The sequence below is a fragment of the Rissa tridactyla genome, chromosome 7 (genome assembly GCF_028500815.1).
Source record: "Rissa tridactyla isolate bRisTri1 chromosome 7, bRisTri1.patW.cur.20221130, whole genome shotgun sequence".
Taxonomy (NCBI): Eukaryota; Metazoa; Chordata; class Aves; order Charadriiformes; family Laridae; genus Rissa; species Rissa tridactyla.
Window position 1 is genome coordinate 29,738,604 of NC_071472.1, and position 26,527 is coordinate 29,765,130.

At 35.9% G+C, this 26,527-nt stretch overlaps 2 protein-coding genes across 32 annotated transcripts in view; one reads left to right on the plus strand and one right to left on the minus strand.

Moving 5' to 3' along the window:
- The first annotated feature begins 221 nt into the window (after positions 1-221).
- DNAJC10 (DnaJ heat shock protein family (Hsp40) member C10) lies at positions 222-23,208 on the plus strand. Its single transcript, XM_054209474.1, has 22 exons — positions 222-422; positions 2,385-2,550; positions 4,172-4,222; positions 5,989-6,071; positions 6,256-6,387; positions 7,255-7,348; positions 7,571-7,648; positions 8,937-8,980; positions 9,356-9,493; positions 10,392-10,481; positions 11,238-11,351; positions 12,160-12,274; positions 13,945-14,072; positions 14,346-14,462; positions 15,757-15,858; positions 16,912-17,067; positions 18,429-18,562; positions 20,118-20,171; positions 20,494-20,641; positions 21,087-21,206; positions 22,429-22,545; positions 23,069-23,208. Exons 1-22 carry the CDS (start codon positions 222-224, stop codon positions 23,078-23,080), a joined length of 2,394 nt encoding a protein of 797 aa, XP_054065449.1. The 3' UTR covers positions 23,081-23,208.
- Positions 22,951-26,527, minus strand: part of PIKFYVE (phosphoinositide kinase, FYVE-type zinc finger containing) — a 79,691-nt gene continuing 76,114 nt past the window's right edge. For 27 of the 31 annotated variants that reach the window (XM_054209460.1, XM_054209464.1, XM_054209465.1 and 24 more), the window contains one exon: positions 22,951-26,202. The gene's annotated coding sequence lies outside the window, so the exon portion shown is untranslated. The remainder of the gene's footprint in view (positions 26,203-26,527) is intronic. The other 4 variants (XM_054209448.1, XM_054209444.1, XM_054209441.1 and 1 more) reach the window with 2 other exon arrangements.

Below are 26,527 nucleotides of genomic sequence, written 5' to 3' on the forward strand. Positions count from 1 at the left end.
ATTTATTGAATAAATAGGAAAATGTACTTAATTGCTTTTCTCCCCCTCTCTTCTTATAGGCTGTAACTCTTGCAAGACTTGTGACGTGAAGTAGAACAAGCACCGTTTTGAAGAGCTTCGTCATAAAATGTGGCTGTATCTCTGAACGCTGGCGGATTTGCTGGAGACTCTTCCCAAAGTCTGCTGAAATCAGAACCCGTAAACTTTCCAAAAGCTTCATAATGGAGTTCTTCCTAGCCAAAGGAGATTATAATAGATATGTGAAAAGATCTTTATTGCTACTTTTAGTATGTGTAATAGTTTTTGTGTGCACTGATCAGGACTATTATAGTTTACTCGGAGTATCCAAAGAAGCAAGTAGTAGAGAAATACGACAAGCATTCAAAAAACTGGCATTAAAGTTGCACCCTGATAAGAATCAGGTAAGTTACATCTTTAACAGGTCAAAGTTGTTGCGTTAATGGATCTTAATTTTTAAACAAAAAGTGGTTTTAATTTATCTAAAATGTTTCTCTGTTCTTGTGAAGTAAGGTAACCACCTGATAACATGGTTCAGCTCAGATTTTCTGCAGAGAAAACTGACAAAAAGAGATAGACTGATCATACGTGGTTGTGTTGAATTTGGGCCATGTTAAATTGCTGTAGTAAAAAAAAAAAAAGAGACAAGATCAGTTCTCAATTATATTTTTGTAAATAGATGAGAACTTACATTTACCTTGTTGGTAAACCGATGAGTCTCTCTCTTTCCGTTTAGCTTAGGAGAACTTACTGTTTCCCTAACATGAAGTCTCATCTAAACAGCAAACACCACCAGCCTGTACTGAGACATCAGTCTCCAAGTATCAAACAGGACAAATCAGAAATTCTGGAACTGCCAAGGCATAATGAGGGAGGGTAATAAGGAACTGCAGACTAACTAGAGAGAAAAGACTGGGAATGGCTCAGTCTGTGCCACCATATTTTCTGAAGTACAAAGAAATAATTTTTAAATTTTAATCAGTTTTTCCTCAAGATTTCTTGAAACTATCAGAAATTCACAGGAAATATGAGGGTCTGGATCTTTATATGTTCACCTTCACCGAGTCCCAGAAGACAGCGATGTTCCATAGGAGCTCAGGGCCCACCCACGGAGTACGTACATGGAAGCCTCTGAGGCACTCATGTTTTACAATGGATTTGAACATGACAAAGCTCAAAGAGAAAGCTAAATCTCAACAAAGTTAGAAATGCCAACTTGTAACTATTAACTACAAGGTTTGATTTCCCTGTGTTGATATTTTTCAAAACAATACCACTTTGTGTCAAATTCTGTAGTTTCCAAGTATGCGAATGCTACTAAAATACTACTAAAGATTTTTCAACATCTTATTTTCAACATTATAAATAATATATAGAATCATAGAATGGTTCAGGTTGGAAGGGACCTTAAAGATCGTCTAGTTCCAACCCCCTGCCGTGGGCAGGGACACCTCTCACTAGACCAGGCTGCTCAAAGCCCCATCCAGCCGGGCCTTGAACACCTCCAGGGATGGGGCATCCACAGCTTCTCCGGGCAACCTGTTCCAGTGCCTCATCACCCTGACAGTAAAGAATTTCTTCCCAATATCTAATCTAAATCTACCCTCTTTCAGTTTGAAACCATTATCCCTTGTCCTATCGTTATACTCCCTGATAAAGAGTCCCTCCCCGTCCTTCCTGTAAGCCCCCTTTAGGTACTGGAGAAAACATACAGTATAGAAGATGATGCCATTACACAGATTCCATTATGGTAATTAATTTCATGTGTATCTACGTAAATAAGTGAAGAACCTTTAAGAAAAAGTGTCTTTAGAATGAAACGTGTAAGCAGAAGTTAAAAGTTAAAAAGCGTTGGGAGAGCACCACAGATTTTGCTCACCACTGTTGTACTGCACCAGCTCAGAACCCAAACTGGGGTTTAAAATATGTCTGCAGATTCTTCACCATTCTAATTCCGAAGCTACCTAGAACCAGAATGCTTCTGAAATAACAAGGGGGCCTCTGTCTACACCATAAGATCAGAAGGGGTGATAAGTCTTCATTCTTGAGTATTTGGGTGTTTTTCTTCGATTGAAGAAAGAGAATTGAAAGAAGTGAGGTCAGTGGAGAATGTTACAGCCTCCTACTCATTCACTTGGTATTTCAGTTGGTACTTTTGTGAGGATGAAATGAGCAGGAGATGCATCTGGCTTCAGGAAAGGAAAACTTTACTGTAGTTTGTTTGGAGATCACTGTGTAATGCCTGCTTTCATCACAACTGACATCTTCAGTAGGGATATAAAAATATTTCCAAATATTATTTTCTTGGCATTGTATGTACAATATGATTTATTAATTACTTACTAATTATAGTTTTTCTTACATAGAATGATCCAAATGCACATGACAATTTTTTGAAAATAAATAGAGCCTATGAAGTACTTAAAGATGAAGATCTACGGAAGAAGTATGATAAATACGGAGAGAAAGGTCTCGAAGATCAGCAGCAAGGAGGTCGTTATGAAAGCTGGCACTTTTATCGCTATGATTTTGGTAAGTTATGATGTATGTTCGTGATTTGTTTAAAACAGTCACAAGTAAATGTAATACTTGGATCTATATCAGATCTTTTTATGCATTTCTGACATATCCTCTCCAGATTTCTGCCTGCTCTGTTACTCTTCTGTAGCGGTCATTTTCTTTCTCTTGACCCAATCTTTTATTTACCCTGTTAGTGGCTACCAAAAAAATATAATTATCTGTTTACCTAGTCTTTTGTTCCTGCTGTTTATTTTTTTCAGTATTCTTTTTAATGCTTTAATGCAGGAAGACCTTTTTTCTTTAAAGTATTCTTAAGTGGATTTTGAGAGGAGATTTTCGCGCTGTCAAGCCTATTTTATATGCAGTTATACAATTAGAGATCAGTAAAGAGGTAGTAGAAAATGAAAAAATACCAACAGAATTGTACCTAAAATGATCTTGAGACAAGTTATTTAATGTTTGTCCAGACAAATTTTAGGTAGTTGTAGGGAAAGGCTGGGATGAACTGTTCTCAGAGCTACTCTAACAGGAGTAAGCTAAAATAGGGAGCTGAGGAACACGATCTGATTGATATGAAAGAAAAAGCTGAAATGAATCTCCACCTTGGCAAAATTTTTTTCTGGTGTAGTTTGATTTATGTCCCAACCTCTTAAAAAAAAAAACCAATGTCTGTGCAAATTGAAATTGAATCAAGCAGAGGTGCAACTGTCACAGGAGAATATGGAAATTACCCTAAAACTTCTTCAAATAAACAGATTTACAAAATTGTATCTGTCTGAAGTTGCTTGATTGAGAAACAATATCATTGAATGGCTATTTACCAGTTAGTTGGAGAATATCTATATTTTTGTATTTTTATATATATATATAAATATACATATTTTATACATATGGATGGGCGAGTGTATGTATTACATTACATGATCTATAAAACGTACTTTATCACCTGTAGAAATTAATTTAATTATTTATTTGCATTTAATCCTTGTATACCTCAGGTGAAATGCCATCTCACCATGTTAGGTACTGTAAAAGATCTGTAGCCATAGTAGCCTAATATAATGCTGTCTAATAGTATTTTTGATATCTCTGCACTGCTTTTCTTGTGTACTTGAAGCAGTAGACTGTCTTGTAGTGATGTTCTAGGTAGGACTGGATAGCTTTTTAGAAAAGCTGTCTTCCTTACCTTTATTCCGTGCACTTTATTCCATTGCGTACACACATTCTGTTAGTGGAAAAGCTTGTGGCTGAAACACCTTCGTGATCTAAATGGTTTAGATAACCAGAGGCTGAGAAAAGGAGTGAAAGCTTCCAGATGTTACATAGAGCTCTTCCACTGAGAGCTGAAGCTTCTTGAATTTTAAGCTGACAGCTGGTTGATACTACCTCTAATACTCTTGCCATAACAGTGGTAGTTCAAGTTCTCTGCTCACTCGGTGGCTGGCCTACTAAACACCAAAAGAACTTTTCTGTTCTAATGTAGCTTTTGTAGCATGGAGGGCATGGGAGACTATCTTTGCCAGCTTACTAGTTCAATTTAAAGCGTACTGTTTTCTGTCTCGTGAATAAGACGATAGTTTGTTTCTTCATTTTAAAGATGGCAAAAATAAAAAGCAATTGTTTTTTTTAATAGGTATTTATGATGATGATCCTGAAATTATAACTTTGGATAGAGGAGAATTTGGTAAGTTTTAAATAAATAGCTATCTGTTTGACAATGTGGCAACTCAAAGTAACACGTTTTACATTCTGAGCTGTATATCTATAGACTTATATTACATATCTATACAAAAATCTGTCAGAAAATCATGTTCAGATGAGGGGGGGAAAAAAAACCAAAACAAACCGTTATCACTTCCTGGTAAATGCTAGTTAGCAAATAGATCAATATCAATAAACGGTTTAGATTAAGTTTGAAAGATATTTTGTGATATCTGTAAGAATAAATTAATTGAATTACAATTTTGTTTCTTCTAATTTATCCTTACTTGGTTTTTTTGCTGTCTTGTCTAAAAATGCACTTGATAGAAACATGCTTTCAGTGAGGACGTCATCCAGGGTTTTTTTTCCACTTTAAAAATTATAGCTAAGATACTAGAGAGAAAATTCTGTAGATTTTGTGTGATTTTTCATCTGCATTTCAAGTACAGTTTCCTTTGTACAGGCTGGATATATATGCTGAACCAGTTTTGTAAACTGTTCTAATAGCAGAACCTCATGATCTCTCCATGAGAACCTGGTCTTGCTTTGGTTAATTGATTTGCAGAATCTACACATTCCTCAGTTGGCTTGTTGTAAGGATATTTCAATATAGGCAAATATAATCTAGAAAATTCACTATAAAAATTATGTCAAAAAATGAGGAGACTGAAAGCCACAGAATTCAAGCTGATAACCTCTGTGTGTATATATTTTGTTACTGTTCTTTTGTAAGCAAAAGTATTTAATTATGTTTCCCTTGACTTTTCTAGTAATTACAGTAACTTGCAATTTTAAATTGCATTTTCACCTATGTCATGGTTCAACCCTAGCTGGCAGCTAGGACTCTGCAGCTGCTCACACAGTTCTCCCTCTTACCCCACAGGGGCAGGGAGAAGATGGAGAAAAGGAGGGGAAAGGGAAAGGGAAAGGAAAAAACCTCATGGGTTGACATAAAGACAGTTTAATAGAAACAATAACAGAAAAGGAAAATGACAATAATAATCATGACACAAGTTACTCTCACTGCCTGGTAAATTGGCACCGTCCTGAGCGGTGATCATGGATTCCCCTCCCCTGGCCAACCCCCATTTATATATTGAGCATGACATCTGTGGTATGGAATATTTCATTGGCCATTCCGTTGTTCTGTCTGTGCTCCTTCTCAGCTTCTATGGGAAGCTGAAAAGAGTCCTTGAACAGCATAAACATCGCTTAGCAACAATGAACACAATACGCATTATTGACATTCCTTTCACAGCAATTACTAAGAAGTAAAACTAACTCTGTCCCAGCTGAAACCAGGATAACCTATTAGACAGGGATTCTACATAAGAAGATTGTCTGGTGGAACCCAGAAAATACATGAAGTAATATGAGGAAATGGAAAGTTCTAGTGGGCAAAATTCTTCTAGGACTCATATTTTGTTTTTAGGGTAACCAGACTTACACTATCACACATTTCAGCTAGGTAATCTGTAGAGAGTAAATTTTTTCTTAATAGAACAGATGTTGAAAGTCCAGGATGCTGATATCCTGTGAAATACAATTTTTGTGCACTTGTCTACAACAGCGAGTATGCGCGAGTGAGGTGCGATCTTTATCCCATCTGAGTTACTGTTACTAACTGTGTCTGACATATAAATACTTAATTCAGTTCTTGAGGAAAACAATATAGTAAAAATGTACATTCTAGATATAACTACATTGTAGATGTGCATTACTTACTTAAGTTTTCTTCTTTCCATCTAGATGCTGCTGTTAACTCAGGAGAACTGTGGTTTGTGAATTTTTATTCTCCTCGATGCTCCCACTGCCATGAGTTAGCACCTACGGTATGTATAACAAGCAAATTAACTCTGAAAAGTCATTGTTTTTAATAGCATAAAACTTAATGAAGTGGATTTTTACACTGAAGCTGAAACCAAAGGCAATTCAAGATGCCAGGAATAAAATGTGCTGATTTTTCACTATATCTTCAGAGGAAAATACCCTTTTTGTTCCTCCATTTTTCTCTAGTGGAGGGAGTTTGCAAAGGAGATGGATGGAGTAATACGCATTGGAGCTGTCAACTGTGGAGACAATAGAATGCTTTGTCGAATTAAAGGGATTAACAGTTATCCAAGTCTGTATGTTTTCAAAACTGGAATGGTGAGTGATAAAAATTCAAGTATTTTTAGAAAGACTGAAATGTGGAAGAGTATTACTTTAATATTTGTTTAATCATAGATCTTTATATCAAGATCTCCCGTTTAATATATTACTTGCTTTTAATAAATTGCTTTTCCTCTTTCTTCACCTTGGTTAAATTAATTTAGAAAGTTAACTTCAAAAATAGGTGTCTGGTTATACAGTGCTTTTTTTGAATCATTTTACTGTGCAACGTATCACTTCTGATTCGGTATGATACTGTCAGCAGTGGTGCCCTAGCAAAGCAATAAGTCTACTTGAACAGTTTCTCTTACAGTATTGTAACAGACTTTTCAAATACAAAGAATAGTCTGTTGTTTTGAGTCTATAAAGAATATGATCGTGTACCTAAAGAAAGTGGAAATTCCTTGCACAAGATTTCCTTCATGCTAGCTGCATTACGTACATCCCACTGTATAGCTGCTTGTTAAGTCATGGTGCCAAGGGTGGCATACAAATTGCACTTGAATAGTTGGGTACATCTTGACGATGATAAGATTTGAGAGGTTGAATGCAGAGATTGTGCATACACTAAATGGACTGATGCAAGCAATTTTTATTTCAATAGAAATATAATCATTGGGAGTTGGTGTTTCTAAAACTCAATTATCCTTATGTTGCTGGACTTGGAAAGAAAACATACTACAAAATTTAAGTTCTAAACTTTCCAATATGGGAAGGAGAGAACAGTTAGTGTTAAGTTTTGGGGGTGGGGGGAAGGAGCAGTCCTGCAGGTGCATAAGCACGGTTATAAAAAAACAGTAGGTACTGGGGTGGTTGTCCCTCTTTTTTTTTAACTTTATAAATGTTATTCTCTGTCTTTTATAGCAACCAGTGAAATATTTTGGAGACAGATCAAAAGAGAGCTTAAAGAACTTTGCCATGCAATATGTTACAAGCATAGTCACTGAGTTATGGGCAGGTAATGTTCACATATTTTGGTTGGAGTATTGTTCTTGAAATTGCTTTTACAATATAACACATGGCAGAAACTATGCGTGCAACTGAATCCGTCACCTTTTGCCAAGTGTTACTTTTGTGATTAAAAATAGTTTTTGTAATTTGCTAACGTAAATATAGAACCTTCTTGTCTCATAGTCACTTTTAACTAGTCACGAACTGATGCAAATTGTTTCACTCTTAGGAAATTTTGTTAATGCCATTGAAACTTCATTTGCGTCTGGCATTGGTTGGCTGATCACCTTCTGTGCTGAACGTGGGGGTAGGTGTATTAAATACTCTTCAAATAAGGCAAACAGAAAAAAGCACCTTTTGCCGATAGTGGCATAATCCCTTTTGCTTCTAATACAAAGTTGTACAACATCTTAGATGATCACAGTATTTGGACTGTGGGTCATTTAAGCTCCATTTTAGAGGCAGCTTGACAAAAAGGACATTTATAGAAACATTATGCTATTGTGCTTCTGTAATGTCACGTGGGTCGTTACAGCAGCACTCAAGTGTAACCCCTCAGGAAGGGAACTGGCAGAAAAGGCCTCTGACTGCAGTTTCCAGCTCAAGCGCAAACGACAGATATTGCACAGGTGTGTGCTGGCTTGTCATGGTGCTCAGTAGAAGAAAGGATGTATCTCCCCGTTAAACCACCAATACTCAAAAACTAGCCGAATATTTTCTCTTAAGTTAGGTTTGGACATAGTAAGTGGGTCTTATGGCTGATGTCATGCCAGAGTTTAGATTTGCATTATTTTTTTGTAGCTGTTTGTCACTGACTTTCTTGTGACCAGTATTGGATACGGTATATGAGAAAGTTGCTTTGGTTAGCTGGTAGAGCTAAGTAAATGCACGGCACCTTTGACAAATAAAGATTTCTCGGTCTTATGAAGAGACCTTTGCTCTGTGAACCGAATAACTGGAGCTGCAGTCTTGGATTTACTTTTGTAAATAGCTTGATTTCAAGTTGTAGTCCTTTTGTTATTAAGTTTTCAACTTTTGTCCAATTAAAGTGAGGCTGATGCATCTTCTTATTTCAGAAAAAAATCTGCATCAGAAGGTAAATATTCAAAGTCTGGATAGGTAATTAGAGCATACGATGTATTTATTATAGTGAGTTATTATTTGAATCACAGAAAATCTATATTTCCATTGAAATCTCATTCCAAGACACTATGTAGATACTTCTTGGGTTGGGTTTTGGGGTTTGTTTGTGGGTTTTTTGGGTTTTTTTGAAACATTGGTTAAGAAGAAATTCTAAAGGTCAGTGTTAGTATAGCAAATAAAATATTAAAACTTTTAAAATGAGGATTCTGTGTTGATGAAGCAAGAGAATGTTATTCATGTTATTTTGAACTTAGTGTGGACAACCATCATGTGCTGATTACTAGATGTTACAGCTTCAAGTCACTGAAATACCAGACAAATAGCCAGGAAGCATACCTTTTGAAATGGTTACATTTGTAGGGAGGAAAGGGGTCATTCTAAACAAAGAGTAGGTTTAGTGCATTAATAATTTGAAGTTTTATGTTTGTAAATAAATCATTTTTATTTTGCAGATTGCTTGAGTTACCAAACACGCCTTAAGCTAGCTGGCATGTTGGTAAGCAGCATTTCACTTTGAAGGCATTACCTGTTACAGTTAAAACAAAATAACAGAAATGAAAATGTGAAGTTGTAGCCAAAGCTCTGACTGAGTTTACAGTAACCAAGATTTTGCCCATTAACTTTCAAATGAGTGAAATATTTTTGACTTAGTAGCTATTGGAATAACATTAATTTTTTAAAGAATTTTATAAAATATGAATTAATGTTAACTAATGAATTACATTGTGGTCTCCTTCCATTTTCTAAATGTTGTATATAATTGCTTGTGTTGGGATTTTCAAAAGCACTTCTGAACCTGAGATTAAAAAATACTCTTTTTTTTTTGTGTGTGTGTGTTTGTTGTTTTGTGGTTGTTTGTTTTTTATTACAGGAAGGTCTTGTTAATGTAGGCTGGATGGACTGTGGCACCCAGGGTGAGCTTTGTGATAATTTAGATATCTCATCTAGCACTACAGCATACTTTCCACCTGGAGCCACCATAAATAACAAAGAGAAAGGAGGTGTTTTGGTACGAGTTGTTTCTCAACCGTTCTGTATTTAGATAAAATAAGGTGCTGACAGTGACAAAGGAATGTATAAATAATTTCCAGATTGGTTATATACAACTGAAAACACGCTTTTTTGCCTTTTTTTTTTTTTCCCCCAAGCTTGTATGCCCTGGTATGAGTTTTTATCCCTCCCGGCAGCTAAGGCAGTGGTCCCTGGAAGCGGTCCTCAGTGTTGTGGGAGAGTGAACAGGAGCAGGCTGCAGTAGCAGCACCTGGAGCTCTGCCCAGCCACCTCCTCAGGAGCCTCCCTCAGCTACTGTGGGAATCCGGGGGTGGGATGTGCACTCTCACCGGCCCAAGAGCTGGTTCTGAAGCTGCTACCCAGCTGTCCTGGGCAAGCTTGGGAGATTTGCCACATGCCCCCAGTTTTTATTCCACAAGGAACATGCCCCACATATCACAAGTTTAGGAAATGCTGCTCTGAACAGAGTACCTGCCTACTTTCAATCTTGTAACTTACCAGCTCTGAGTTACAGGTTCATATTACTTCCTAAATTTAAAAAATTACTAAAACTTAAGTATCTGTATTGTGCAATTAAGGAAGGCTGTAAAAGTTGATTGGAAATATTGTAAACTTGATTAGAAAATTTGGTTTGAAATTTGAATTTGAGACAAAATACAATATATTGAGTTTAATATTGTGGGAAAACAAGCTAAAAAGCAGTATTCTTAGAGTGGTATTTGTGAAACTATATGTATGAAAAAGAAGTTGATCAAATAACATACTATTAACTGTACTCTTCAGTTGATGGAAAGGAACAAATCGGAATAATTTTCCTGACACTGAGTAGTAATCATCAACAATCAGGTTGATGTTTGTAATGCCTTATAATAAACGTAGTTAACTTTCCTTCCTAGTTTCTTAACTCCTTGGATGCCAGAGAAATATATCAGGAAGTAATGCAGCATCTGCCAGACTTTGAAATAGTCTCTGCAGCATCATTAGAGGTAATTTTTAAAAAATATGTTAATATTCCTTTCAATAATGTATTTCTATAGTTTTTATCATTACTTTTCATATTTTTCAAATCCTGTTGATACAACAGCCTAGTATTTATTTAACTCAAAATGCCTTTTTTAAAAAAAAAAAAAAAAGCCAAAATTATTTAACATTGTTTGTCTACGTTTACTTTTGCTGTTTAGCAAAACATGCTGAGCATGTATTTAATAGGAAAAGAGAAAAACACAGAAATTGCCATTGCAACTCACTCTGCAACTGTGATTTTCTAGTTATTTTTTAAATCGACTACATTTTAGAGACTTCTATTTTAAATTTGTCAGTGGTGTAAGAAAGAAAACAAGACTTCTTAATCCATGATAAGTTATGTAGGAACTGAAATTAGAAATCATAAAAGTTTCTCATGTCTTGGAGAAAAAAAAAAAGGAAACCTTTTTTCACACTTGTAGCAGCACTTAGCAGTTTGATCTGCAATAGGAAACACATGGAAACAAAAGCATAGAGGTTAGCATGGAGCCAGCTTGTTTCAGGGGTTTTTTTCTCTCTTCTGGTTATGCAGAAAAATGAAGTTTACTAGAAGGACTACATGAAAGGATTTGTTGAGTGGAGGAGGTCACTCAGAGATCAGATGAATAATTGGGCATTTGCATTTACAAAAGATAAAACGAATTTTTAAGTTGGGAATAATATATTTTTTTCCTCTGTTTATGTTGTGGTTTGTTGTTTTTTTTTCCCTTTGTTTAAAGGACCGTCTGGCTCATCACCGATGGCTGCTTTTCTTCCAGTTTGGGGAGAGCGATAAATCAAATGTACAGGAATTTAAGAAACTTAAATTTTTACTTAAGGATGAACATATTCAGGTAAGACTGCTCACTCATCTAGTGTTAAATACCATTTACATTCAGAGAACAAGTCAGGATGTTTTTCATCATTATTAGCTGTTACTACTACCTGCTACCTGGTACTGAAAGAGATACACTATCAGATGTTAGCTCTGTAGTAAAGCTTTTAATTCAAAGCAAACAATGAAGTTTCTCATCTGGTTTGAGTGGTTTAAAAGTAGTTAGGAAAGATTGTCTTTTAAATCTTCTCTCTCGTGGGAAATGTCGCTGCAGATCCCATTCAGTTAACAATTAAAAGTTAACACTTCCACATCAAATTGATGTATGTGAAACTGTATTTTAATTACTCGGAAAACCCTATAATTATCTTGAAATTTTTCTTAATAAAAGGAAACTAAATTTAAACTTTGTACTAAAGACATAGGGATCGTGTTATTCTATAAGGTATGTATTTTAAAAAAAAATTGTTGCATCGACTAGAAGAACTTCAATGTCACGTTTATTTTAGGTGTCTTTTTGCTTCCTTGCCATTTTGTTTGGGGGGAGGGGGGAGGCAGAAAAAGAGGATTCTTTAAGACTTTATTCCCTGTTTCGGTCTTTAAATTAAAAATTAGCAAACAACCTAATATATCTGTTCTAGTAGTTTTCCTTGAACACCATAGTTACAAGACTGTCTTAAGACCTCTGTTGTTTTTAAAAGGCTACTTCTTTTCTATATTTTATCCTTTTTTTAATGAATCTATCCTAACTCTTAACTGCCTTTCAAAATATGTTAACATATATACATTAGGATGGCTTAATTAAAATGGCACTGTCTGTTAAATAGGTTGGCAAGTTTGACTGTCTTTCCTCACCAACGATCTGCAACAAACTGTATGTCTATCAGCCTTGTTTAGCAGTCTTCAAAGGAAAGGGCACTGGAGATTATGAAATTCATCACGGTAAGGGAAACTCTGGCAAGTTTAAATCATTACATAATCACTTTGAGAGGACACTATCTTTGGCAAACTGCATTTGTTTTCCCAAAAGAAGAGTTTTGTAATTTTAGTACTGGTTTTTTTTTTTTTTTTTCCTCTGACCTTACAGTAGCCTTGCACAAACTTATTTCCTTTGTTTTTTCCTTTTTTTCACGGGTAAGCAGTCATCAGATGCCAAGAGATGTATTTTGTTTTTACTGTTCTGTCTATGTCAATGTCATTTACATAATTACATACAAATTAAACCTCTGAAGCTGATCAGGACTGCTTCTCCTTTGGGTAGGATAACCGAAGAATGCTGTAAGGCACACCCTTCATAGAGGCTTAACGTCCTAGTTATTACAGTGCTGCCAACTTGAGAAACTTAGATTTGATTTCATGTGTCACTGCACTAAAATTAATCCCATGTTCTCTTGACATCTATTCAAGAAAATCTATATTGAGACTTTTACCACTTACTTTCATTTCCAAAGTAGCAGTTTCCTTACAGGAAAGGTTGGAGCTATGTTACTGTGTACCACTGAAAGGCTTCAAAAACGCTGAAGAATGGAGCCTGAAGCAAAACTGTAGCTTGTGGCAATAGGTGTAGCTTTATCCAGAATGCAGCACAAGACAATTATGCAGGATGAGGTTCTCATTTTTGAGCCTCTGAAGTATTAGAAACAGCTTGCTAGAATTAATTCAGAACCTCAGTACTGTAATAAAGAAGAAAGGAGAAAAGTTTTTCACCGCTTACAAAACATTAGTCGTATCTAAGGGGGAAAAGCCTCTAAAATTTCCACTCCTGCAGAGAAGCCAAGAAAGGGTCGTATACGTAGAGCGTTCTTAGATCTTTTTATAATGGCATAGATTACAAATAGTGTGAGAGAAATACATTGGGCTGTAGTACATACATTCTTTTCTGAATAGTTTGGTTTACTATTTACAAAATAGATGGCATCTAGAATGTTTGCCAATAGTCATCTCACTCTATTATTTATAACAATACAATACTGGAAAGAATCAGGGGGTTTTATATGCTATGTTGGAGGGCTTCAACAGTTTAAAATCTAAGAACAGTAATAAATCTTAAGTTATTGTGCAGTGACTTCAGATTTAATTACCCTGGAGTTCTTATTCTCAGTTCATTTCAAGACAAAACTCTCATTTCTGCTAACAAATATGTACATGAAGGGTATGAAGAGAACTTCAGTTACACCTAAAAAGCTGTGATTTATCAATGTCATTTATTTTGCTTGAAGTCTTTACTGTGTCAATACCATTGCCAAGGCAAGTGTATCTAGAATAGTAATTTTTTAATTCCAACAAACACTACTAAGATGGTAAAACAGCCAGTAGTCCTGTCACCAAAAAAAAAATAAATAATTCATTTGGCTAATATTAGGTAAATATCCAGTTTAATATTTAGCCAAATATCAACTATCACCTAGAGTATGTCTTACCTATGTAGGTTTGGACAGTTCAACATTATCTTTCTGAGAAAAAGCGAGACGGTACCGGTTCAATTTATTTAAGCAGGCTGTGTTTAAAGATCTGTCAAGGGAATAGAAGGACTCCTGTTGCTGTCACTGAGTTTTTTAATGAGATCTCTCATAGGGAAAAATAAAGTTTCCTTTCTACATCGTTCTTTGAAGGAAAGAAGATCTTATATGACGTTGTTGCATTTGCCAAAGAAAGCGTCAACTCTCATGTTATCACACTGGGACCTCAGAATTTTCCTGACAAAGAAAAGGAACCATGGCTTGTGGATTTCTTTGCACCGGTAAATATTTAATATCTGTATTTCCCTTCTGCTAAAATCTGTTATGTAATTATATAACGAAATACCAGCAGTATCTTGAAAGTGTCCTTCAGCATCACGAGATGGTATTGTAATTTCCCATTCCTTGGCAGCGCTAGTTCCTAGACTGCGTGGGTTTTGTGTTTAGTGGAGTCTGTTGTCAAAGCAGCATATTATTCATCTCAAACAGTTTACGCTCTTCTGAGAGCCAACTGTGGGGAAAGCGATTGCGCTTATTTGCGTCTTGTTTTCTAGTGGTGTCCTCCTTGTCGAGCTTTGTTACCAGAGCTGAGAAAAGCATCAAAACATCTTTATGGTCAGCTGAAATTTGGAACGCTAGACTGTACTGTCCATGAAGGGCTTTGCAACACGGTAAGCTGCAGAAACTAAAAAAAAAGAAAAAACAAAACCAAAAACCACCAAAAAACTTTCAAAGAATATTGTTTTCTTCTAGCTGGGGGTAGGGGGATTGGGGCAGACAATATTACTTTCTTAAATGGTAGTAAACCAAACGGGACGTTTGTATCGTAATTTTTTTCGAAGGAGCAAACTATGTGATCGCTACAGATAATATACTAATGCTACTAATGCAAAATACAGGTCACATTTTGCTCTGATTTCATAGTGTTATTGGAAGACTCTGAAGTGTCAGAATTTAATAATTCCTGGATTTTTTTAAGAGGAAAAAAAAGAATTAAAGCAGACTCGGAAAGTTTTCTCTAGTGAGTATATAAATACATACATGCATTCTTTTTGCTCTTTACATTAGAGGATAAGAAACAGTAAACATTTTAAAATACAAGTTTTATATTGATATAACACTTTTTGAAGACGCCTGCAAAACCACTTCTAATTCAGTTCACCCTGACTGACTTGTTTTTTTGTTTCGTAGCACTTAAGTGCAGGATCAATTTCAAAGTAAAAGAAAGTTTATTACTTATGAGTTTACGTTTACTTAAAGATATTGCAAGGGAATGAAAAATATTTTTTATTTTATTTTTTTAAATCTTCCTTAATTTTCCATGTTTAAATTTGCTTAACTTCTGCTTCAATAAATCTATCATGGTAGAAATTATTGACATTACTTTTCCCGAATTCCAGAAAATAGTACATTTTGACAGCTTTCCTGCAGCTGCACATTTTATTGTTCACAAGAGCTTTTTATGTTAGAATGTTTGTATTATCTTTAACATGTGAGTGTCTGAAAACACATGAAAAATGAGGAGAAAAAAAACCCCAAGCTTTCTAAAGTTTTATTTAGATGTGTTTATACACTGAAGAATTCAAATCATGGAAGCATCTGTGTTCAATATTGAACAATACCGCTACTGATACAGTACAAGTGTTTTCACCTGAAGACTGGAAATAGCTTTAAAGTTAAGGCTTAGAAGGCCTGTGGATTAATTCCTGCATTTGTGGAGCATGGCGAAAGAACTCCTGGCTGCTTTTTAAATTCAGAACAAACTATGCCATCTCTGAATACAGCTGGCATCTTTTCTGTACTGATTTGTAATGGTTTCCAGCTCCCACCTGCATGTACGTCTGAGCAGTTGCACTGTACAAACCGGATAGGTAGCAGGGCTGAGCCACCAATGCTCACGGCAGTTAAAGGAAGGTACAAGAAACCTAGTAATTCCTTGCCATTTCTTATTGTCTGTTTTGTTAGCATAACATTCGAGCTTATCCAACGACAGTTGTGTTCAACCAGTCTGATGTTCACGAATATGAAGGACATCACTCTGCTGAGCAGATCTTGGAGTTTATAGAGGTATGTAAATTATAATCCTTGTTGCAGTCGTGCTCTGTACACAGCTCACCCACAAACATGTTCTTTAGTTGGAAAAGTCTAATATTTTAATTTTTTTTTTTTTTTTTAATTAATTAGACTAGTAAGATAAAGAGCGCAAAAACTTCGGGCAAGTAAAGTGATGCAGCAGCTGTCAGTCAGGGACTTGACACCTAATGGATTAATTTCCCTACTCTGTCACGTAATTTCTTTGAGGTCATTAACAAATAACTTAAGATCCCTCCCAATCTGAAAAGTGATAGTAAGGATTTCTATCTCATAGAGAGGATAAAGGAATTAAAAGTTTGAAGTGCTGTAATATTAAGGCAAAAATGCCTTATATACACACCTTGACATAGGAGGAGGTTCATGTTTTTGTCAGCTTGCTGCCCTCCATGCTTTTCAGCCATTTCTAGAACTTCCTTAACTCACAGAACTGCAAATCATGTAACAACATTAATCATCATTGGTACTTATCATTGTTGCTGCCAGAATTCTGGCATCCATCTTTCCTCCGGCATTCAGGTTCTCTCACTGCTAGATGCGCAGGCTGTTTTCCACTCTTTGAAGAAGCTTTCTCCAGGCAGCCCAGAAAAAGCAGGTTTAAGAGCACACATGCAGGAACAGGTGGAGATCAGTCTTTTGCAGTTGATACTCAGAGGCCCCTAGTGCACCATATGTATTCTTCTGCGTCCCAGCCTAAATAGCGTTGCTGAGTCTCATAATGCCTGGTCTTGCCAGGTAAGCTGGATTTTTTGCCTTTTGCTTCCCTTTATGGAGAGGAGATAGAAAACCTCCCTTTGCATCCTGGCTCTTCTCAGCAAATCAGGCATATGATTGTTAGGTTGAAGGGATGACTTCTGATGCTTCCATGCCTTTCGGTGGTGTGAAGTCTTCCCTACCACAGCAGCAAGCAAACTGCACTCAAAGAGGGGCATTCTCAGACTTTGGTACAGTCTGTTCATATGTGGTGGTGCTAGATAAGGGATACCTGATTGTTGCAGAGTATATATCTATAAACTGTCTTTACTTTAGGATCTTAGGAATCCATCGGTGGTTTCCCTAACACCGGAGACATTTGTTGAATTAGTTCAGAGAAGAAAACGAGAGGAGATCTGGATGGTTGACTTCTATGCTCCGTGGTGTGGACCTTGTCAGGCTTTAATGCCAGAATGGAAAAAAATGGCCAGGGTAAATGACATTCAAATGGTTTTTTCTGCTTTTGTGTCCCGTTCTGTGGAATTATTCAGATGGTACAACTGCTGTCATAAAGATTTGTCAGCTGAGAAAGTCTAGTGATTAATATTGTGGGCTAAACAGGGAATTCCTACCTGACAGTTTTATATTGTTTCAAATACAAAGTTTTTGTTTGGGGTTGTTTTTGTTTTGTTTTGTTTTTTTTTTAAAAAAGGTTGATTACATGGATACTGTAATCCAGTTTTTCCTGTTGATACATGTGTTTTCCAACTTTAGAGTAACTAACTTTCCTTGATGCTTAGTGTTTTATATAGACAACAGCTCTGCATTTGTTTAAAACAAAGTATGAAAAAGATTTATCCATAAATTAGATAAGAATTGGTTGAAATAATTTGCCACTTTGTTTTCAGTATTCTTTATGATCACTAGTCATCTTAAAGATAGCACTTAGAACTCGGAGAAAATCTGACTTGATGTTAAGATTAAAGGAGTTCAATCTTACCCATTTTAATTACTTCCTATATTAGGAATATATTTTTTTTCTGACATCTTTTCTTCACTGAAAGTAAATAAATGTTAAATACCATCCACTTCAAAGCTGATTGTCAGCTGAATTACATGTATTTCAATATGGAATTGTTGGGATTGGGGACGATATTTTCGTTTTGCAAGGTCATTACAGTGTTTCCTCACTTGCAAAGGTAATATTACTTTGCTGACAACCATCTGGGTTTTCCTGGACGAGTTTCCAGGAATTTGAACTAGAAATCTGGGGGGGGAGAATAGGGTTTTAGAAACATGTCTGTGACTTTCAGACATTTAGAACTCACCTAGGCTAGGAGTTCTAGCCAGGATTCTGTATTCTGATCAAATGTCTGTGAAGTATTATTAGCTTTCTGGTGCACATTCAGTAATCATCAGCTTCCCTGCCCACGCCCGGTGGTTTTGGGCATTTGCAACAAATACAGTGTGTTCAAGATGCAGGCCAACTGTGCGACTGATAGCCATCCGCACTGTGCCCGCATCTGTCTTAATTACTGAGCCTGTGATAGGAAACATGGTAATGTGCTAGTCCTTATACTAAATAACCACCCTGATATGTGCCTTTGAGCCAAGGTAGGTGTCTCATGAGTCACGTGCGCGCAGTTTATACAAAAATATATGTGCATGATGGGAACGTACCTGGGTGGCTGGCTGCCATTAGATACCATAGAGCCATTTACAGGAAAGAAAGATTTGTGATAATCTTGGGTTTTTTCCCCAACTAAGTGATTAAGTCTTAAATTGAAGTATTGCTGAAATTGTAGTATTATTGATTAGCATATTTGATTGTAGGTTTTCTTCTTTTTTTTCAGATGGTAAATGGATTAATCAGCGTAGGCAGTGTGGATTGTCAAAAATATTATTCTTTCTGTCACCAAGAAAGTGTTCGGGGATATCCTGAAATAAGACTCTTTCCTCAAAAATCAAACACAGCTCATCAATATTAGTAAGTAGTTTACTTCAGTTTGGGAAATGTTAGATGATGTGGAACAAGATGAATATACATCTTCTGTTGAAAATGTCCATCACCACTATTTTAAAATAGGCTGTTACGATATTACTGTCCTACATGTTATTGCCTTTGTTACTTCAAACTAGTGCTATTTTGTTTTGTCGTTTCACTTCAGTAATTTCAACTGAGACTGCCTCAGGAATCTTAACTTGTATTTCTTTTTCTTTATCAATTGCCAATTTTCTAACGTCAATTGCCAGTTAAAGTAGATGATTTAAATCATATAATATAAAAATACTATTAGGCCTAATTGATTGTAGCTTTATCTTTAGAGAACAGAGTGATGTAGCCATCTGATCATCCTCGCTGCCAACGGGCTGTTAGCACCATTGCAAAAATTTTCTGTCATACATCTAGCCATCCCATTCATTGTATCATTAGTGTGCGAACATTAATCATTAATAAAACAACAAAAAAAAATTCTATGGGAAGTGAAATCTGGCAAAAACCAAACAGCCTGTCCCCTCCATTTCACAGTACTGTGTGAAGATCCAGGGATTTTTAGGAAGCACATGCGTATTTAAATAGATAGATAACAGTCTGAAATAGCAGATGTGTTGCTCCATTATTTTACAAATTGGAAAGTTCTATTAAATGCTGGCAGATAATAAACGGTACGCACTACAATGAAGAGGCATTAATAGCAAACTTCAGTAGCTTTCATCATTGGACCACTTGCTTTTATTTAGTTGTTCTAGATAAAGTTTCTCTTAAACGCACAATTATTTTTTTTCTTGTTGTAAACAACTAAGTTGGTGAATATAACTGTTAAGTAACAAATTACTTATAGTTACTTAATTATACGTCAGCTATTTCCTGCAAAAATAAGGAAATTTGTCTCTTCAAATAAAGATCACCAGAAACTATCAAGTCAGATTTTGACCAGGTAACTCTATTGAAAAATACTTTGTTATAATGTTTTAGGTTAGTGGATATGAATCCTGAATTAATCTTTTCTTCTAACCCGTCACTGGAATTTCAGAACTATGCAAAGCCCTGAAAGTCCAAATAATAAATCCTTGTCCAAGTAACCATTTTGTCTGTATTTCCTACTGTCAAATTGAGGGAAACTTACATAATTCATAGTTGTTTTATTGTAAGGAATGAACATCAATTAGAAAATGTATTAAGATATTTCAATTTAATTCTCACGTTTCTTAGAGCCTGCAATTTTATCCGGAGTTATTAACAGAGATCCTGCATTCAAAATAGTTCTAGCTCTCAAAGCTTACGTGCTCCAAATCAAGTTTCTTGCTCTCTTGACACAGAATTCTTCTCTTCATCTTCTAGTCCTTAAATCTGTGTCTTTGAATTGTATTAACGAAACTTTATTTATGCAGATTTGAAAGCAAGGTAGAAATATGTCATAAAAGATATGCATTTAAGTTCATTATTTCATCATTTCCACTCTACAGAGTATGGGTTTTTTTAAATGTAATTGAAACTGCTGTGCAACCGGATTTTTGTTTTCTTCTTCATCTTTTTATAGTAGCTACAATGGATGGCACAGGGATTCATATTCACTGAGAGGCTGGGCATTGGGGTAAGTTACTGCATTAAACTTTGTTTAGGGACAGATATGTGTATTGCTTAATTTACGATGTTAAATTTTCCACATCTTTTAACTCAAGCTTTAAAAATGTGGAGAAATAGTGTACTCCTTACTGTCCACCCATTTCCTGAAGACCATATTGTTACTTTGTCTACCACTTCTGAAAAGTGATTTTCTTATCGTACAAAGTGTAAAGTAGGGATTTTCAGACTCCTAATGTTCTCAATTTTGGAATTTTTTCTTGTGCTTAAATGGAATTTAGATATGTTTAGAGTTTTGAATGGATTATGACTGTTATTCTTCCTTTTTGCAGCTATTTACCACAAGTGTCTGTTGACCTGACTCCTCAAAGTTTCACAGAAAAGGTTCTGAACGGAAAAGATCACTGGGTCATTGATTTTTATGCTCCTTGGTGTGGACCTTGCCAAAATTTTGCTCCTGAATTTGAGATCCTTGCGAGGGTAGGTTTTTAACTGTATTAGCAGATTGTTATAATGGTTACAATATAATTCATCAGCACTTTATTTCTTAGCAGTCATCTAAAAATTGCATACTTTAAACGATCCTCCTTCTCATGGAAAGTCCACACCTTTAGGTGGTCTCTTGCCCATGCACACACACACAGACCCTCTATTGAGACAAATTTCAGCTTACGATGGGGTGACCTTTGGAACTGTGATGTGCTTTGCCCTGAGTTCAAGCAGAAGTGCTCCGCTGAACATGTAGTGACTTCTGATACAAGATTAGCAGTCGGAGAAGCAAGCACGCAACTACTCTGAGATATTTAAAAGATTCGAGCAACATTTTTCATTTATTTTTTAGCTGCACTGCTGCCTTATTCAAGATATTTGCTTACAGTCATCCATGGAAACTTGAAGTTTGTTTCTAATAAACATTTCTTTTCAGACTGTTAAAGGAAAAATAAAAGCTGGAAAAATAGACTGTCAGGCGTATGGTCAGACCTGTCAAACTGCTGATATCAGAGCCTACCCTACAGTTAAGTTTTACCCCTACCAAGGAACAAAGGTAACGTGTCTCCTTTGTGTATGCTGGTGAGTGGGTACTGTTAGATATATTTCATTTCACGTTAAGACTTCAGAGACTATTTCTGCGACACATTGAAGTGCATTATTTAGATACTCCGGAGATACAATAATCAAATTCAGTAATATTTAAAATAGTAGGACAATGATACACTAATAATGTCCTATTAAAAAATAATAAATTGTAAATTAATAGAGCAGTGACTAAAATGTGGGCTTAACCAGAACCAGGGTTTAATTTTGCAGGAGTCTCATGTGACAAAGTGTTTTTCAACCTTTACCAATTCCACCACCAGCTACCAAAGCAGGCGAAATCTCTCTAAATGAAATGTGGACAACTTCATTTTGGCTAAGGAGAAATGTTCTCTCAGTGTAATCACAGCATTTCATTATAATTTCGAGTTAAATTATGTATTCTAAGATAGAAAATTGATTAAAAATATTTAGTTCTGTCTCAAAAACAAACCTTACCAAACCATTTCAATTATCAATGTGACTGTTGAGATGTACATTTCCTACTAACAGATTAGTAGTAATAAATTAAAAAATTTAAAAGTATACAGATGTTTCTAGGAAGTTGCCTTTATTCTTGTAAAACTATTAAATTTCAATAGCATTATAGTAATTGTTTTAAATACATTAATGCTGATGAGAACTATCAGAATGCATTGAATACTTTAAGTCAGTTCTTTTAACTATACTTTCCTTTTCTAACTGAATCTCTTATGGGAAGTTCTAGAAATCCTTCCTCACGCAATCCCCTCAAATTCAATGAGACTTTTCCGTGGCAAAGAGTAAAGGCTTTTCAGGTCCCAAAAGCAGTGACCCACGCTCACCGATTTCATGAATGTAGATGACGAAGTGGCAGACTTTTTAATGGCCGTCTACATTACGTAGCTGAATAAATGTGAGAAAACTACAATTATTTTAGGTTTCTTTAAGGATCAAGACAAAATGTGTGTAGTTCAACAAAATTTGTGTAGTTTTGAAAAGTAGTAGCTAAGAGTGGCTCTTACTATAAAGACAATTAGCATTGTTTAAATGGAGACAAAAATATATCTATGAATCATAAATCAACCTACCAGAGCCATTGTCTTTGTCTCTGCATTCCTCTTGAATTTTAGCTGAAAGTAAGCAGATTTTCTGTTCAGTGTAGAGCATGGGTAATATGTTACACAATTATTTAATTTTTTTTTTTTTTTCAGAAAAGCGTTCTTGGCGAATATATAGACAGCAGAGACGCAAAAGGTATTGCTGACCTTCTGAATGAAAAATTAGAAGCAATTCAAAATAAAGGAAAAAGAAAAAAATCTAGAGATAAGGTAAGTATACTTATTGTGGGGCCTTTTGCAGAAGACTTAGTATTGTAAAGAATAGCCCTTTAAAATGATTGTAGTATTTGCTCTTTGTCTGTGAGGTATTAAATGCTGTCGCTTCAAATAGTACAAGACACACTTTACTTCCAGTCTTCTTTTGGTTGCTGTTATTTGTTCAGACTCAGTTCTCCAAGCCCACAGCCGTTGCAGAGAGTACTGCAGTTGCAACATCTAGCAGAATTTGTAGATATCCATGGGGCAGCTGCGTTCAAGATAGATGGTTGAGATGCACTCTGTCCTTAAGTGTAATCCTTTGACTGGATTTAGCAAACAGGCACCAAATTAAAGGCTGACTAGTGCAAGATTGGGATTGACATTTTAATTTAGAAAGAAGATACTAAAACACAACTGTTAGGTACCACCCCAAATTTTATTTAAGAAATGTTTGTCCAGAGAAAAAACAACATAATAATCTTGATTTTTATTTGTACTTTCAGAATAGCTTAATTGTTTATTTTCTTGTCACTAGGATGAACTCTGAGTGGTACTGGAGGTAGATATGATTCAAAATATTCTGAAGCTGTGAATATAGAAGACACCACGAGGAAAATATAAGGCTAATTACATTCAAGACAGGACAAAAGATATGAAAACTAGTTTCAGTTCACGAGCATATGTGTCTGTATGAATTCTGTTCAAACTGTGGGGTTTTGGTGGAGGCATTCAGTGTTTCTGCAAACGAATTCTGCATGTCCCTCTTCTGATATACCAACTACCTTCTTGCGAACCATTAGAGTTGACAGAAATGTGGACTGTATCACTTTTGCCTACCCATTTACTAGTTCCTTATATTTTTCTGTCTCTTTTCAAACACTTTTTGAATGTGGCACTCAGCCTGTGGCTGAATATGCACTCAAACCACTCTGCAATGCAGAAACACGATGAGGGATTGTCTATTTGAAAGACAAACTGTTTCACCTGATGATTATTCTGCTTTGGGGTTGCATTATTGTCTAGTCAATTGCTAAGAAATAAAATCAAGAACGGTTAGCAGGACAGGTTTATGGAATTACATTGCTCCTGCTCTTGAGTGGACAACTATACTGTGGCACTGGTGGTGGTGCCTGGATGAACAGAACATTGTAGAGCTTCTTTGGTTGTTTTGGTTTGGTTTTATTATCTTTTTTAAATAATCCCAAAAAAAAATCAAGGACTTCAAACTCAGTGTTTCATTGACTTTCAAAATTTAAGCTATGCCATAGAAGCATCTGCTTATGTTATTAGGTCATAACTTCATTATTGTCTTTTTAAATATGAATGTATTCTGTGGACATATTTAAACTCTTTTGATATTACCACTTTTCCTTTCTCTGCAGACATGTTTTGGGGGGGTTTGTTTGTTTGGTTTTTTATATAATCTTTAGGCAAGCAGGAGAGCAAGTGCCTTTTTTAATTTAATAATGAACACTGTACATTGCAATGTCTCCTCATACATCTTAACAGAATTCCCACTCTTTAGAGTAATATTTTTCATAGCTTTTCAATAGACAAGAAACGAAGACAGCAAAATGTCTGTTGCATTTAGGAGTTCAACATTGAAATGTTTCGTGTTTTCAATAAAATGCTGCTGAGAACTTGTCAGATGGACTTTTCTCCTTGCTCTCCCTGTATTTAGGTTCGGCGTGACTAGTCACTGTAGTGTGAGTATTATAAATCTGTAAATACGTTGTTATCTACAAGTAATTTATTTTATTAAGAAGGCAGCAAGAAATAAAAGGAAGAGACTCTAGTAATTTTGAGACATTCAAATGCTTTTTCCCTTATGTTCAGGGCTGCCTCTATGGCTTTGCAGTTTTGCAGTATATTGATCTGGGAAAGAAGAGAAGGTATTGCATATATTATTTAATAAAGTAGACCTTCCCACCTCCAAATCAAACTTCAAACTCAATCACAGTAAAAAATGAAAATTTTGGTATTTTGTGGCTTTAATACATACTCTGTTTTGATCAGGTTTTGCACATACGTTTAACTGTAACTTCACTTCCCACCTCCTTCCTGGAGAATGAGGTCATGGTTACATACTGTAAGATCCTACTGTTAAGAATCTGATCAAACATAATTAGTGTAGGTGTTTGTACAGTTTCTTCTTTATTCCTGTTATGTACAGTTTCTCTCACTTCTGCTAACAGGAACAGAACAATAGGAGCCCCCAAAAAAGTGCTTCACAGCAGTCTCCTCTGTAAGATGATGATAGTGTAAGAATTTTCTGGCTTTACTATGGCTGTACTCATACTTCAGCTTTTTGTAAAAAGTTACTTTATCACTTCCTTCCGGTTTAGTCATTTGAAGCATATAGATAACTACTGTGAAAAGACAACACTATTATCCCCATCAACGTATCCTCTACACTCACTGACTTTGTCCAGACTACTGGTTTTAAAACTCACTTAGGCTGTGGGGAAGAGGATTTAGTTTAAATAAAGTTCATTTTTAAGATTTAATTCTGTAGCACAATACTCTCTCTGCATCTGTTTTTTTTAAATTTCTAAGCTAGAGACCAAATGGATGTGTATGGGGTAAAAATAATCTTCAGAACAGAAAGAGAGAGCGAGCTGTATGTGATGTGGTGTCCTGGTTTGAGGTCATATGGGTTTCTAAGTTTTTCCAAGTTTTCATGTTGGTTTTCTTTGCCAGCTGCCCTTTGTGACAGTTTTCAGTATGCAGCTTAGGGGAAATGTAGTGAGTAATAAAATCTTGCCACACAAATATATAAATGAGACCTTTTATACATAGTTTATCTCCAACCTTCTCTAAGGACAAATTCACATAATTACATGATCCAATTTTTACTAATAAAGGGTTTAAACTGGTTATTCAAGACACTTCTGGAGCACCACTATTTTTAAATAAGAACATCCTGAAGTAGCCAGGTCCCTCAATTTTCTCCTGTAGAATCATAGAGGTGTCAGCATTGCCTCATTCTTCAGAAATCAAGTTATTAAAAAACAAAAATACATCACCAAACCACAAAACCCACCCACAATAATAAAAAGTCTTCTCAAAATGCAATGAAATGTATTCAAATATTTTGGAATATACTCCCCCACCCCCAATGACAAACATCGTTCAAAACAAATTAAAATATGACTGTAGTGACTGTTTTGATATTTAAAGTTCATTTCATATTTTAAAAGAAAAAACCTGCAAATTCACATATCCAAGCCATAAGCCAAGTGGAAGATGAATCTGAAAGAGTACATGAATGAATGCTCCAATTTTAAATACTGTTCCACCATTCCTTAGTCCCTCCCTCTCCTCCTGAGAGTAAACTTCAACTTTGCTCTCCTCCTGTGACCAAGACTGTTCCACTCCTCCCTGCAGCCACCTGTCAGTAATGTTTATTAGCCCTTGTCCTTCGCTCCTTTCCCAGCACCGCTCTCTGGTGTGACCGTTCAGCTGGGTGGACAAGCGTGATGGCCTGTGGGTTTCGAGTGAATGCCACAAAACGTCTCATTCAAGTCAAAGCAGGGCACGAACTCTCTCCAGGCCTCTGCCGCTTAGGACTTGCCAAGGTATTAAGTAAACATTGGCAGCCTTGACCAATGTCTCAAACACCAAGCACAGTCCAGGAGGCCAGCCTTGTGCCTTTTCCTTCTCGTGTAACTACACACACACAAAGAAAGGGCAGCACATAATAAAACACAAGATATGTGTATGCCGCACAACAGGTGGCACGGTACATATGGAGGCCCCATGGCTTTTAAATTTATCTTCTCCATCCCATTTTGCTTTAATTAAAAGGACTTCCACAGCTGTTCAGTGTCACTGAACTGATTAGCTATCACGCCCCTAAAGTAAAACAACAAAGTTTCCAAGACATATTTGGCTCCTACTTCTGCTAAAAAGCATAAAAATAGAATAGAGAAAATATAGCAAAAGTTTCAAGCAACATATTGATTTTATATGGTCTGCAGTTGGAAAGATCATG

What these genes read in the sequence shown, in the direction of transcription:
- DNAJC10 (XM_054209474.1), top strand. Translation starts at nt 222, where the DNA reads ATGGAGTTCTTCCTAGCCAAAGGAGATTATAATAGATATGTGAAAAGA. An exon ending in AGATCTTGGAGTTTATAGAG is followed by an intron (nt 15,859 to 16,911) that starts GTATGTAAATTA and finishes TCTTTACTTTAG; the next exon opens with GATCTTAGGAATCCATCGGT. An exon ending in CTGAGAGGCTGGGCATTGGG is followed by an intron (nt 20,172 to 20,493) that starts GTAAGTTACTGC and finishes TCCTTTTTGCAG; the next exon opens with CTATTTACCACAAGTGTCTG.